General features: G+C 51.8%; 1 protein-coding gene across 7 annotated transcripts in view; it reads left to right on the plus strand.

Moving 5' to 3' along the window:
- Positions 1-14,833, plus strand: part of CHD9 (chromodomain helicase DNA binding protein 9) — a 1,905,864-nt gene that overhangs the window by 1,047,134 nt on the left and 843,897 nt on the right. For all 7 annotated transcript variants that reach the window (XM_085637757.1, XM_085637759.1, XM_085637761.1 and 4 more), the window contains one exon: positions 6,326-6,436. In XM_085637757.1, coding sequence (XP_085493883.1) covers positions 6,326-6,436 — 111 coding nt within the window. The remainder of the gene's footprint in view (positions 1-6,325; positions 6,437-14,833) is intronic.

A 14,833-nucleotide genomic window follows, 5' to 3' on the forward strand; every position in this document is an offset into this window, starting at 1 on the left:
TCAGGGTTTCCCTCACTTCCCGGGACCCAGTGAGACCCCTGCCCAGCTTCGGAGTTTCTACGAAGCGGCGCATGCCATCTTTGGGCAGCCTGACTCCGCCCGCATGCCTTTGGACCCCGCGGCCGGCGGCTTCGGCCCTGGCACCGCAGGGTTACTTTGGATCTAGGCCTGGATCCGGATAGGTGCCGGTTGACCTGACTACACCTCCCCCAGCGCCTACTCCACCGGCACCACATCCGCAGCCGATGCCGGTTGTGTCCCCAGCCAGCGTCCATCCCGGCCTCCACCCTGACGTGGACACAGAGCCAGACCGAGGTCGACCAGTGCCGACAGGTACTTTTGTGCCCTTGTTCCACCTTGGTTCTTTTAGCCCAGATTGGCAACCAGAGGAGGGTGAGGAGGACTGGGAGGGGTCTGGAGACCCTTTAACCGACCAGTTGGAGTATGATCCTGACTGGCGAGAGGAGTTTTGGAATGCCAGTGGATTGGATACTCATCCAAATCTTGGCATGTTGTCTCCTCCTACCGTGGCTACAGAGGAGGGAGCGTCTTACGCAGTGATGTTGCGTAGGGCGGCCGAGTCTCTCAAACTCGAGCTACCTATGGTGGCGGTTAGGACTAACCTCCTGACAGGTGCTTAAACCGGCTGTGAGCTCCTCTGAGCCCCTGCTGCTGTTCAATGAAGCCCTCACTGTCTTCCTTTTGGGCACCTGGTCCAGTGCCAACACCAGGGCTCCTGTGGATAGGATTATCGCTCGACGCCACTGCCCGGCTCTGGGCGACCCCACTTTTCTCTCCCAACACCCTTCCCCTGAGAGCTTCGTGGTCCAAGCCTCCACGTCCAAAGGCACATTCCCTAACGCACCACCTGATAAGGAATCCAAAAAGCTGGACCACCTTGGGAAGATGTTTTCTTCCTCCAGCTTGGGACTGCGGTTGGTAAACACTGCATGTCTGTTTGGCCGTTATACCCACTCCGTGTGGGATACTGTAGTGCAGGTGCTGCCCCAGTGCCAGAAGGAGGCCCGGACCGTACTCTCCCGTACAGTTTCCGAGGGGAGAGACAAAGCCACGTTTACCATTCGCTGTGGACTGGACACCGCCGACTCGCTAGGCAGGAAGATTTCCACGTAAGTAGCCCTTCGAAGCTATGCCTGGCTGAGGTCGACTGGTTTGTCATGGGATGTCCAAGCTTCCTTATGGACATGACCTTTGATGGCCGTCGCCTGTTCAACTACAAGGCAGACAATACGCTAGAGCGGTTTAAGGACTCTCTGGCTACGGCCAAGTCCTTGGGCCTCTCCACCACCCGCCCTGCGCAGTCTGCCTTTCGTGGCTACGGAAGGGGTGCCCCGCCACGTTCCACCTAGAGCCACAGGCTCTCGCAAGCTGTTCAACCCCTGGAAACAACCAACGTGGGTCTGGGGGCCAGTGCACGGGCCAGTCCACCACAGCCCCCTCTGCAGCAGCCTCCAAGTCCGACCTTTCAGGGCCACCAATCGCCAGTGTGCAGCAGCATTTGCCATCACCTCCCCCACTGGTGCACCATCACGTCGGACAGGTGGGTTTTGCAGATAGTCCCAAGGGGCTCCTCCCTCCCCTTCGAGACTACCTCCCAGCCATGCCACCTCAGTACCATCGCATGTCGGAGGATCATTTGGCCCTTCTCCAACAGGAAGTTACGGCTCTCTTGGCCATGGGAGTCATCGAGCGTGTTCCTGCCCCAGACGTAGGTCGTGGGTGCTGTTCCCACTACTTTCTGTTGCCCAAGAAGGACAAAGGCCTGCGTCCTATCTTGGATTTCCGGAACGTCAACCGCTTCCTCCGGAAAGAAAAGTTTGAAATGTTGACGTTAGGGCAAGTCCTGTCTGCCCACGACCCTGGACACTGGATGGTAGCTTTGTACATGCAGGACGCTTACTTTCAAATCCCCGTCCTGTCGGCCCACCGGTGCTACTTGCGGTTCACGGTAGGCCACAAGCACTTTCAGTTTACCGTGCTCCACTTTGGCCTTATCAGTGCCTCTCGGGTGTTCATGAGAGTGATGGTGGTGGTCGCAGCTCATCTGTGCAGATCAGGGGTACCAGTCTTCCCCTATCTCGACGACTGTTAAAGGCGTCCCAAGCTGTCGTCTCCCACCTCCAGACTACCCCGACCTTCTGCATCCTGGGGTTTTCTATCAATGTGCCGAAGTCTCACCTGACTCCCTCTCCGAAGCTCCTCTTCATCGAAGTGGTTCTGGAGACCACACAGTTTCGGGTCTATCCTCCCGAGCAGCGAGTCAAGAATTTTTGGACTATGATTCCGATCTTTCAGCCTCTGTCCTGGGTTTTGGTCAGGGTGACCCCGCGGCTGCTTGGTCTGACGACCCTCTGCATCCTGCTGGTTGATCATGCCAGATGGCATATGCGGGCTCTGCTGTGGGACCTGAAGTTCCAGTGAGCGCAGCAATAGGGGAACCTGTCTGCGCACAGATCTCGGAGGGTACTGCACGCCAGTTGCAGTGGTGGGTAACGAACCAGGATTGGGTCAACGGCAGATCCCTCTCCCTTCCCCAACCAAAGTACACGGTGGTGACGGATGCATCACTTCTACTGTAGGGTGGCCACATGGGAGATGCGGCGATCAGAGTCCTCTGGTCTCCAGTGGAGTCTGAGGTCCACATCAACCTTCAGGAGCTCCGGGCGATTCGTCTTGCACTCAAGGCATTCCTTCCCTCTGTCCAGGGAAGCGTTGTGCAGGTGTTCGCGGACAACACCACCGCAATGTGGAAATGCAACAAACAAGGCGGGGTGGGGTTGTGGACCCTATGTCAAGTGGCCCCTCGTCTCTGGACATGGCTGTAATATCAGGGCATATCCCTGGCAGTTCAACACCTGGCAGGTTCACTGAAAGCCAGGGCGGACAAACTCAGCCGCAGGTGCATGATGGATAACTAATGACATCTTCACTTGGAGGTGGTGCAAGGTCTCTTTCAACAGTGGGGAGAGCCTTGGTTCACCACCGAAGAGAACGTGCAATGTCAACAATTCTGCCGGTTGGAATTTCCTAGGCGGCGCTTGCTAGGCGTCGCGAGTGGAGTTGCGGTCCTCTATACGCTTTTCCGCCTATACTACTTCTGCCCAGAGTGCTGAAGATCATCAAGCGCAACCAGGCCCAAGTCATTCTTGTGACTCTGGATTGGTCACAAAGAGTCTGGTATCCCGAGCTGTTACACACAATCGATCCTCTGATCCGACTGCCTCTTCGGGAGGATCTTCTGTTGCCGCAGCAGGGGACGGTCCGCCACTCGAACCTGTCCAGTCTCCACCTCTTTGCGTGGAGCTTGAGCGGTGACAGTTAACAGCCTTTAACCTTCCTCCCGAAGTCTGTGATGTTATTTTGGCAGTCTGACATCTCTCCACTAAGAATGTATACACCTGCAGATGGAAAGATTTGTGGCATTGTGTGCAGCAAAGGCTGGTGTATCCCCTTCCGGCCCCACTTTCTGAGGTTCTCTTATTCCTCCTTTCTTTGGCCCATCTGGGCTCTGCTCTGGGCACTCTTAGGGCTATCTCTCCGTCATTTCAGCTTTTCTTAGGCTTTCTGATCAGCCTTCTCTTTTCAAGTCCCCTGTTGTAAATTGCTTCCTTTAGGTAATTACTCATCTTTATCCTCCTGTTCCCTTCGTAATGCCTCAGTGGGAATTGAACTTGGTTCTTACCTACCTTATATGTGCTCCCTTTGAGCCGCTTCATAACTTTCCTCTCAGACTTCTTACTCTAAAGACTGCTTTTCTGGTTGCCATCACCTCTACTCGCAGGGTGAGTGAGCTGGAAGCCCTTTCTTCAAAACCTCCTTTTCTGGTTGTTCATCCGGACAAGGTCGTCCTTAGAACCAGGCCTTCCTTTCTTCCAAGGGTTGATACTTCTTTCCACATTGGTCAAACCATCAGTTTGCCCAGCTTTTTCCGCCTCTTTCTAAGGAGGAAGAGAGGCTCCACCGTCTGGATCCAAAACGTGCGCTTTCCTTTTATTCGGATTGCACCAAACAATTCCGGATGGATGACCAGCTCTTTGTTGGCTATGTGGGCGCCAAAAAATGTCGGGCAGTGCACCAGCGGACCATCTCTAGGTGGGTCATTTTGTGCATTAAAGCTTGCTACTCTTTGGCAAAGAAGGAGCCTCCAGTGAGACAGTGCGCCCATTCTACCAGGGCGACAATGGCGCCCCCTGCTTTGGGACGGGGTGTACCCCTCAGTTACATTTGTCAGGCCGCTAATTGGGCATCTCTGCACATGTTCACAAAACACTACTGCTTGGGACAGCCAAGTCCGGAGAGACAGCTTCTTTGGCCATTCTGTTCTCCAGGACTTTCTGGTGTGAACTTAGTTTGCAGACCCACCTCCGGGGTTGGTATTGCTGGGGTATCTATTCTAAGTTAAGGAATCTATAACGAATTGTCTATTTCAGATGAAAAAGTTACTTACCTTCGGTAACAATATATCTGTAAGAGACAAAGGCGCCCCATCCATACTCCCTGTTCTGCGAACCGACTTCTAGGGTCAGGGAATCCCTTTCAGGGCCCTAGTTTTGTGCACCAGTAGTCAGAGTCTTGCATGGGTCTGTGCTTCTTGCGTGGAATGTCGTGTAAAAGAACTGACCGCGCGAGAGCGGCGTCTAAGTAGCTACCGTGACATCATCCCTGCAACTACGACGCAAACGACGAACACGGAGCCAAACTACGTCACCATTTGACGTGAAGGGGTACTGCTGATGAAAAATTCTCCAGATCCAGTCTGACGCCTGGGGGTAATTCTAAGGTAAGGAATCTATAACTAATCTGTCTCTTACAGATATATCGTTACCGAAGGTAAGTAACTTGTTCTTTATGGCTGATACTAGGGAGTGCCAGGTAGTGGCCAATGGGCCCCTCACCTGGGGTATCTATACCCATTATTATGCACACCTCATGTTGGAGGGGTACATGGATCTAGCCATGATTAGATAAGTCCTGCCATCTTCAAGATGGTGGGCAATGAAAAGTGAACTTCACCTCGCTTTCAGCACCTGAGGGGTGGAGTTGGTTGAGAGGGGTACACCTCCTATGTTTTCTAAAATTTCCCGCCTATCCTCCTGCAAAAAAGGGAGTGAGGACAAGAAGGGGGTGGTGCTCCTTCTAACAGGAGAGGCTTGGGTCGCATTACAAAGACGGCAAGGCCTTAGAAGCTGCCTGCCACTGATGGCTCTTTCTGACTGGGGGCAGGTGTGAACACCATGACCCAGAAAAGTCATTGTTCTCAGAGTTCGCAGGCTCTATCCCCATAAGGTCAGAACACTGTAAGGTGGTAGCAGGCTGGCTCAGGCCATTCGAAAACATCACTAAGGATTGGTATGTTTTAGGGGTCCTCTGTGTGCACTTTTTAATAAATAGACCACTGGAATCAATGCAGGTTTATTTTTCTGAGATGTTTGGTACAAAACATCCCATATTTCAGTGAAGCCATCATGGAGCGTGGAAACTCGTAATGGATAGTGTCCAGCCCGTGTACTTACAATGGCTTCCCAGGTCACTTACAATATCCAGGAATCTGAAGGATATTGCAGGTGCATATCTACTAATGCAGATATGCCCTAACAGAAGATATAGTGCACCCTACCTTAGGGTTATGGCTTGCTAGAGGCGTGTCTTACCTAGATCTCAAGCAGTGGCTATGGGCATGGCACACAGGGATGTGTGCCATTTAGATTCTTCAGTTTTGTCCGCACCATGTGCTTGGTGAAAGGTCCCTTAGGATGGCATCATTCATGATGCAGCCCTTGGGGACCTCCTCTAACCGCAAGGCCCTTGGTAGCAGGAGCACATTCTACTAGGGGCTTATATGTGAGCTAAACAGTTGCCAATTGTGTAAAACAAAAGATACAGTTTTCGGGATCGAGATCTGGCCCAGGGGACCTGGTTGTCAGGGACCATGTGCACTTTCAGTCGAAACAACATCATTTTCCATACAAAAAGTGGGGGCTAACCATGTCCAATTCAAAAGAGGTACTTTCCTACATGACTTCCCCAGTCACCAACGAAAGATGATGAGACTGACCTTCCCCTAGACAGAGAGTCTAGTAAGGTAATGTATTTCTAATATGCATTGCATTCTAGATTTACTATGTGAGTGGATGGCCTATACAAGTAGTTAAACATTTTGATTTTTTTGTTGTTGTACCTTCCAGCTCCTCTAGGGGATGTTCACCGTGACTCTAAGTAAACAGTGCATAATTATGTTGCTATATATTTTTTATGTGTTGACTGGTGATTTTTATGGTAATTTTACTTTAAATATTTTCCGCAGGCTAGTTTTGTTGCTTCCGGAAATCGAACAGATATTTCTTTAGATGATCCCAACTTCTGGCAGAAATGGGCTAAGAAAGCAGAAATTGATTTTGATGCTATTCATGGCAGGGTAAGTGTATTCCACAAGCTTAAAACAAACAGCATTCTACATCTCTTCTATGCTACTGCTGGCTGGAATTGCAGAGTGGTAGATTTTCTTGTGAATGACATTTGGGGCATTGTTTTGAAAGTGTTGTTTTGCATGTATGTGGTGATGAGACTAAATCTCATTCCTAACTCAAGATATGTTCATAATCCGCATTGGTGTCCTTCTCAAATCTTGACTTGTGCTTAGTAAAGCTTCTTGATCAGCCCTTTTGAACCAACGACTTACAGCAATATTACTGTTGCTTTTTTCCTAATTTTGTTAATCACTCTCCACTATTTCAGGTATTTTATCTCATTGTTCTTTTGTGTGCAGTACATTCTAAGTAATTTCTCAACAATGTATGTGGGAGTGTAAGTTAAAACATGGTAGTTGGTGGATCATGATGACTTTGGCGTATCATGCTTTAAAAAAACTGAGTACTGTACATTTTTAGCAGTGAAATTGATCTTAATGCAAATTATGTATAGCCCAGACTGCAGATTTTTAAACCAATCCATCTGATAGTTCTGATTGTAAAGAAAATCTTTTTTAAAGAAAGTGTTAGTCTCATCATTTTATGAATAGGCATTAAAGATAGTGCATAAAAGGGGTGCTTCTAGTAAAGAAAGCCCTACATATTGCAAGAATAAAAGGATCCATGTCAGGATTTCTACATTGTGTAAACTTCCATTCAGTGAGTCTACTTCAATTCATGTTTATTGTCTGAGGTTAGCCTCTAAATCTGATAGGGATCTGACCTACAGATTTGCCTTTTGTAATTATGTTCTACTACACATAAATATGGAGTTGAATTGTCATTCTGCCAATCTTCAAATACCTACTGGATCTTTGCTTGCTGTTGTAGAATTTGGACATCTTTTATAATACTAGCTGAAAACCTTAGTTCAAAATAGTTTTTTGTATAGTTTTCATAACAGTAAGATTAAATAAGTAATATTTCCATGTTTTTGACTTCATTTGTACTTGATAGAATTTTTTGTAACAGACCTCTACCATGTTTGTGACTGTAAGCCACTGGGTCTGGTTTGGGAAGAGAGGGTTCACTATTTTTCATCACAACCACCATGATTTTAAACTATTAGTCAAACAGAAAACACACTTCTTGGTGAAAACATCATAACATCTGCCCTTTGACACCAAAATATCCTTTACTTATTATTTTCAGTAAAGGACATAGCCCTGTTCCGGACTTTAATGTTAATATAAATTTATCTGATAGAGACTACTAGCCGCAGATTCCTTCACGTAGAATTATCCCCAGGCGTGAGACTGGACCCGGAAAACTTTTTTGCCCAGCATCCCTGCGCGCCAGGGGGGCGGCATCACGCGACTCCGCCCAGGCGTCATCCGGGTATGTGACGTCAGCGAGGTCACACAAGTCCCACCCCGGCGCGCCTACGTCAGATTTTTCCTTTTCCGCGTGCAATGCGGATCCGGTTTGTGCTCTGGGCCTGTTTAGGCCTTTCCCTTATGCTATTGCTGCGTGTGTGGGAACAGTGTGCGAATGCCTTCGGGCTTTAAAACGGGCTCATCGTGTGGCCGCCTCATGTCTGCGACGGATCCTCACCCCATTTGTATGTGGTGTTTGGGGGAGCACCACTGATTGTGAGGCGTGCCAGTAGATGAAGCCGAAATCCAGGCGGGAGCACTGGATGAAACTTCTTTCGGCTCGTGTGTCCAGGTCTGCGTCGTCATCTCGCCCAGCCCCTGAAGAGGGTTCTTGGACCTTCGGCGTCCCTCGCCGACTTCGATCTTCTCACAGGTCGCAAGAGCGTCGCTCACCTCTTGGTAAGTGTCGCAGTTTGTCCCCGAGGGTCGGGTTCTGACCTGTCGGGTTCGTGGGCTCTCCGCGTGTCGTCTCCTTATCCGCTGTTTCCCGGCGTGGGGGCGACCAAAGCCCAGATGGAGACATATGCGGCGGCTTTGCAGACCTCGCTGGCTTCTTCTCCTCCTCCTTCCCCTCCTGGGATGTCAGCGGATTACTTGCAGTGTGCGGTTCCCTCCGCGTCTTCGCCAGCGACTCCGGCCCCAGTGCCGACTGGTTCGGATCCAGGCTTGGAGGATGTGGGGCCGTTGGGGTGCAGCCCTTCGGGGGTCCCTCCTTCAGACCAAGGCGCCTCTGCTTCGCCGCAAACTCCCGCGGGAGTCCCTGTGGTGTCGCGGGAGGTCGCCGGAGCTCGGGTCGCACCCCCGAGCCTCTCTCGGTCCTCGGGACAGGCGGCGGCCTTGGCCGAGGTGATCACGTTGCGGCGCTGGCAGCTGCTGGCCCTGGCGGCGCCACAGGGGTTGGCGGAGGGCCCATCTCGCCCTGTCACAGGTCGCGGCTGGCAGGGGACTCCTCGTCCCTCCCCGGGCCCTTCTTGTCCATCCACGCAGACGGCTGCCTCGCCGGAGGTCAGGTCGGTGCCGTTCCGGCACCGCCCCTTCGCCGCCCCGGCCCAGCTCTGGTCTCCTGCACCGTGTGCTGTGTCGGAGGTCGGCCCGGCGTCTCCTACGGCGCCGGTTGACGACGCTGTCCTGCCTCAGGTTTTGGAATCAACGGCGCCGGGCTGACGTCTGGTTGTTGACTCGTCTTCGGACGCCTCCTCTTCTCCAGAGGTTCGGCGGTTGCTGGTGTCATCCTTGCTGGAGACTGGCCTCCGTGTCGTGGTTTTTCCCCCAACGTCATCTAAAAGCGGCTCCTCGCCGTCTCCACAACTGCGGTCTTCGCCGGAGGAGCCGCAGGTCCCCCACTCCTCGTCCCTTTTCCTTCCTTCCGGCGTTGGCCCTTCCTTCCTCCGGTTGACTTGGGCGATGGCCGTCTTAGCTTGCAGCCGTCACCTAACGAGGAGCTGCTTTCCCCTTCGCCGGGCCCTACGGAGGCGGGTGTGGCTTTCGCCTGTGCTGTTTCCACGGCTGTGGGAATTTTGCGCATGGGTGATCCAGCTACCCATTTCCCCGCAGATCTTCTTCTGGAGGTTCTCCATCAGGGCTCTGGTGGTAGGGAACTGTTGCTTTCCTTCGAGGGTTCACTCCACTCTTCTCACTTGGGGCTGTCCCGCAACGGGGGACCCAGTACCCCACCACCTTCTGCACCGCGTGATCCGGTGTGCCTTTCTCTTCACCCTTCGACCAGAGGCCCCCTTTTGCAGTCTGCCTTTCCTGCTTTTCCTCTGCTGTTGTCTCTCCCGTCACGGGGGGCCCGCTGGCTGGATTCCTGGGGCGCAATGGGTTTGCCTCGACCAGTGCGGCGCTGCAGGCCCTTAACACAGTGTGTTTTGTCTCGGGCCACTTCTTGCTTGTGGGACTAGGCGGAGTCCCTTATGTCTGCTGCTTCTTAGGAGGGTGCCTGTGTGGATTTGAGACACCGTGTCTTGGATGGTCAGGAACTGGCAGCGTTTTTCCTTCGCTCCGCTCTGGACATCTTGGAGGTGCTGGATCGTGCTATGGCTACTTCGGTTGCCCTTCGTCGCCATGCCTAGCTTCGGGACAGTGTGTTCCTGGAGAATGTTCGAGAACGGCTGGTGGACCTTCCTTTCGATGGTGCTCCATGTTCCATGCCCCTGCGGACTCAGCCATCCAGAGGTTCTTGGTGGGGCTTCTTCCTCCTCCTCCCCCTCCTTCTCCTCCTCAGTGACCTGCGTGTTGATCTGGTTCTTGGAGCTGTTCTTCCGTTGGGGCAGGTCGCCTCGGTTGTCTGTTCTGTGTGCTTTATGGCTGTGAGAAAGTGCCATCTTTCTTGCATGGTATGCCCCCACTTTTTGCTAAATTGCTGAATGTACTTTGACTGAGTGTGCCCTGGACTCCTGCCAATCAGGTGGCCAGGGCCTATGTTCCTTCCCTAAAACCTAAAACCCAAATTGGCAAACCCTGGCCACATGTCAGCCCTTGGTAAATGGTACCCAGAGCCTTGTGACCAGGGAAGGCCTCTAAGGGCTGCAGTACTTATTGTGCCACCCTTAGAGGCACACAAGGGAGGCTCCACAACTCTCTTCTGGGGGCGTCCTGCTACGGGGGATCCGTTACCTCAGCCGCATCACCACCGTCCTGCCCTGCGCGATCCAGTCTGCCTTTTTTCCCACCCATCTGCCCAGGGCTCTGTCCTGCAGACTGCTTTTCCTTTCTTGCCTTCAGTGTTGCTCCCTCCGTCACGGGAGGCCCGGTGATTGGACTCCTGGGGGCGTAATATTTTCGCTTCCACTAGTGCTGCTCTGCGCGCTCTCAACACACTTTGTGTTGGCCAGGGCTACCTCCGACCTATGGAATTCCGCGGAATCCCTTCTGTCTTGCACCTCTCACGACGGTGCCCGTGCTGATCTGCGGCGCCATGTGCTGGATGGTCGGGAGTTAGCTGCATTTATTCTCCGTTCGGCCTTGGATGTCTCGGATTCTCTCGTCCCGCGCTATGGCGAGTTCTGTGGCCCTCCGCCGCCATGTTAGTGAACCCGTGCAGGTCCTCAGGTTGGACCATCTGTGTATTTTTGGGCTGATTGGTAAGCCGGCTGTGGTGATACCTACAGGTCTTTCATGTTCTTGACCTCTGCGGTGGGTTTCCCTAAGAGGTGTTCCCCTGTTTTGTTTTGGGACGTTTAATACCCTAGGTTGGGTACTTGTAGGCTGTTGTATAGATCTGAATGAGACACGTTAGTGATAGATTCCTTACCTAAGAAAATATTCCCCAGGCGTCAGTCTGGATCCGGAAAGTTTTCTGCTTAGCAGTACCCCTGCACGTTAGTAGGTGGCGCCGTGCGGCTCCACGCTAGTCACTAGCGTTGTGCGCGCCGAGATGACGTTACGGAGGCTACTTAGGTGCCACCCATGCGCTCTGACGTCAGTTCTTTCTTTTTCCGCGCCGAAAGCGCAGATCCGGATTGAGCACGTACCCCGGTCAATTTTTGACCACTTTTTTGAGACTTTTGTCTCCTTCTCTTCTCTCCTGCTGCACGTAGGGATGCCCGACTTTAAGTCTTGTGGGTCATGCTGCCGTAATATGTCGGTGGTGGACCCCCATGATGTCTGCCTCTACTGCCTGTAGACCGACCATGACTACCGGGATTGTCGGGACTGCCGTGCCATGGCCCCGAAGGCCTTGCGGGAGCTGGCCGGAAGAGGCTGGAGATCCGGCACTCCTCTCACCGCCGCTCTGGGTCTTGGGAGCCGTTTGCCAAAGTTTCTCGCCCTTCAACATCGGACAGACAATCACTTTGCCCACCTTTTTTCCGCCTCGGCATCCTTCAAGGGAAGAGGAGCGGCTCCACCGTCTGGACCCAAAACGTGCGCTTTAGTTCTATCTGCAGCGTACACAGCAGTTCTGGGTGGATGATCAGCTCTTTGTTGGCTACGTAGGTGCCCAAAGAGGTCGGCGGTGCACAAACGGACCATCTCCCGGTGAGTCGTTCTGTGCATCAAAGCCTGTTACTCTTTGGCCAAGAAGGAGCCTCCTGTGGAACTGCGTGCCCATTTGATCAGGGCAACTGCAGCCAGTATTGCCTTGGGACGCGGTGTCCCCTTGCAGGATATTTGTCAGGCAGCTACGTGGGCCTCGTTGCACACGTTTACCAAGCACTACTGCCTTGACAGTCCAGTCTGGAGAGACTGCTTCTTTTGCTGTTCTGTGCTCCGTGACTTTCTGGTGTAATCTTGTTCGCAGACCCACCACCGGGGTTAGTATTGCTGGGGTATCTATTCTAAGGTAAGGAATCTATCACTAACGTGTCTCTTTCAGATGCACAAGTTAACGATATAGCTGTAAGAGACATTAGTTAGTGATAGATTCCTTACTGCCCCACCCGTCCTCCCCGTTCTGCGAACTGATTACTAGGGTTAAGGTCATCCCCTTTTAGGGCCCTAGTTTTATGCACCAAAGGTCAGTTTCTCGCATGACTCTGCGTTTCGGCGTGGACAGTTGTGTACAGAACTGACGTCCGCACGTATGGGTGGCGCCTAAGTAGCCTCCGTGACGTCATCTCGACGCGCACAACGCCAGTGACGGGCGCCGAGACGCATGGCACCACCTACTGGCGCACAGGGGTACTGCTAAGCAGAAAACTTTCCGGATCCAGACTGACGCCTGGGGAATATTCTAAGGTAATGAATCTATCACTAACTAATGTCTCTTACAGATATATCGTTACACAAGTAGTAACTTGTGCCTCTGTCCTAAGCTGGGCGGGTGTGGATACCTTCTCTGGTTCTTCACGTTTCCTGGCGTCACTGTATGCCGCTTGGTGCGGTCTTTTCCTTCTGCCTTAACGCAGCTTACACTGCTCCAGGTTCTGTCCTGCTCAGTATCTGGTGGTGTTTCTATCCTTCTACAGGGCTTGCCTGTCGTCCATTTTACACTTTGTTTCTGCGGATATCTGCATCTGTGCATTTTGCCTTCCCTCTTCAGCCTCTGGATCGCCAGACCGACTTTTGTAATGCCGTCTACGGCGTCGTTTCTTGGTGTTTCCACCTTATCCAACGTTTCGGCCTGGTCCTCTGCCTTGTGTTCCAGGGGAGCTAGGATATTCCTGGTGTTTTCTGGTTGACGGCTTTAGGTCTGTAATACCTATGTTCGAGGCATATGAGCTGCAGATCACACACTTAGGATAGTAGATCGCCCTCTGGTGTTGGGCTCGGATGTTTGCAGGTTGTTATTGTCTTCGGAAGAAGTCTTTGGTCACGAGATAGGTGACTCCTCCCTTGGACTACAGTGTGCATGGGCATCCACTCCATCCTCAGACTGTTTTTTTCCGCCATTGGGTTCGGATGTAACTTTTCCACTCCGGTTGAAAATCTCAAATACAAGCTTTTCGTAGCGAAAAAACTTCTAACTACATCGAAGCACCTTCACTCGACCTCGAATTCATTGCTCGATTCCGGACGTCGACGCGGGCGGTTGGGCCTATCCAAGCCGTGAGGCCTACGGCTCATGGAAAGGACGACGTTTAAAAAATGCCCCCTGTGTGGAGCAAAATTTCCGCACAGTGACCATCACAAAGTCTGCAACCTGTGCCTATCACCGGAACACAACAAAGCCAGCTGTCCAGCCTGCGCAGCATTTCGATCCAAAAAGACCATTCGGGATCGAAGAGCTCGACGCCATATCATGGCACACAAACCAGCCCCGGAACCAGAAAACATCTTTGATGAGGGTCCCGATGTCCCGGAAGAATGCAGACTACTCAGATGACCCCATTAATCCTGGGCAACGTGTGAGTACCACTGCCCCTGCCCCAACCCCTCCAACACCAAAGGCATTGGTCAAGACTTCTCCAGCTGGCCTCAGTTGAGACCGAAAACACCCTTCAGAAGCCCCGCCTCCGGGCTCGGCTCCGAAGAAACATAAGCCTTCCGGTGGCTCGGGCCCGAGCAAGCCGCATGTAATTGTACCCCCGGCACCTTCGGCACCGAAATCGGATCCGACACCCTCGGCACTGAAAACATCGAGGCCCATAGATAAACCGGCACCGAAACTTCCCAAGCTGAAAGACTTAACTTCGGCACCGAAACCTTCATCGGCACCGAAACCTTCATCGGCACCGAAACCACTGGCTAAGGACTATAATACACCTCCTAAAGCCGATCAACCAAAACCTCGATCGGAACCGAAATAATTGGTACCAAAATCTGTTCCTGAAGAACAAGAACTTTTCCATCCAGATCCAACACAAAAAAGGATCCAGTTCATACACAAGGTAGTGGTGGATAATGAGTCGCACAATCACTTGAGCTATTTGATTCAGCTAGTGGGGCAGTTCAATAAAATAAATATATCCAATTTGAAACAAAATATGGGGAAGGTGCCAATCGAGGTCAGATATCCCACTACCAAGGATATCAGTTAGACAGGCCACGCATGGTCTGTAATGGAAGCAAAAGGGGAAAACCCCGGCACTCAACTAATTTATGCACAATACACATTCGTTAGAAATTAATCATACGCACTACAGGTACCAAGTCATAGAGAGAAGAACCAATTCACATGGGGAATTTCACAAGACCAACAAGTATATGCTGTGAATTTGGTTTAATGGTTTTTAAGCACAAAGCATTTCATCTTAGCATATTACATCAAAACTTGAACAGAACATCAGACAGAGAAGAATATATCCCTCGTTAACATGTATGTCCCAAGTCTTGCAGTTCTTATGATTGCTAAGTTTTGACACGTAGAGTGTTCTCTCTGAAACAGCCAACGCGCGTTTCGTCACCACCGTGACTTCCTCAAGGCTTCAGATATGATGTTCGCATAAATGTTGGCAATGGCTATGGTAGGCCCGATCCCCTATGTATCTCCGAGGTCCCCAGGGAGTAATTTGATGAGTCCAAAACTCACTGGCTCCTGTGATTGCAAGAATCGTGGACAGTCACCAGCAAGCTTAGTCTGCTCTGCTG

This window comes from Triturus cristatus, chromosome 12, assembly GCF_964204655.1.
Source record: "Triturus cristatus chromosome 12, aTriCri1.1, whole genome shotgun sequence".
In the NCBI taxonomy this organism is placed as follows: domain Eukaryota; kingdom Metazoa; phylum Chordata; class Amphibia; order Caudata; family Salamandridae; genus Triturus; species Triturus cristatus.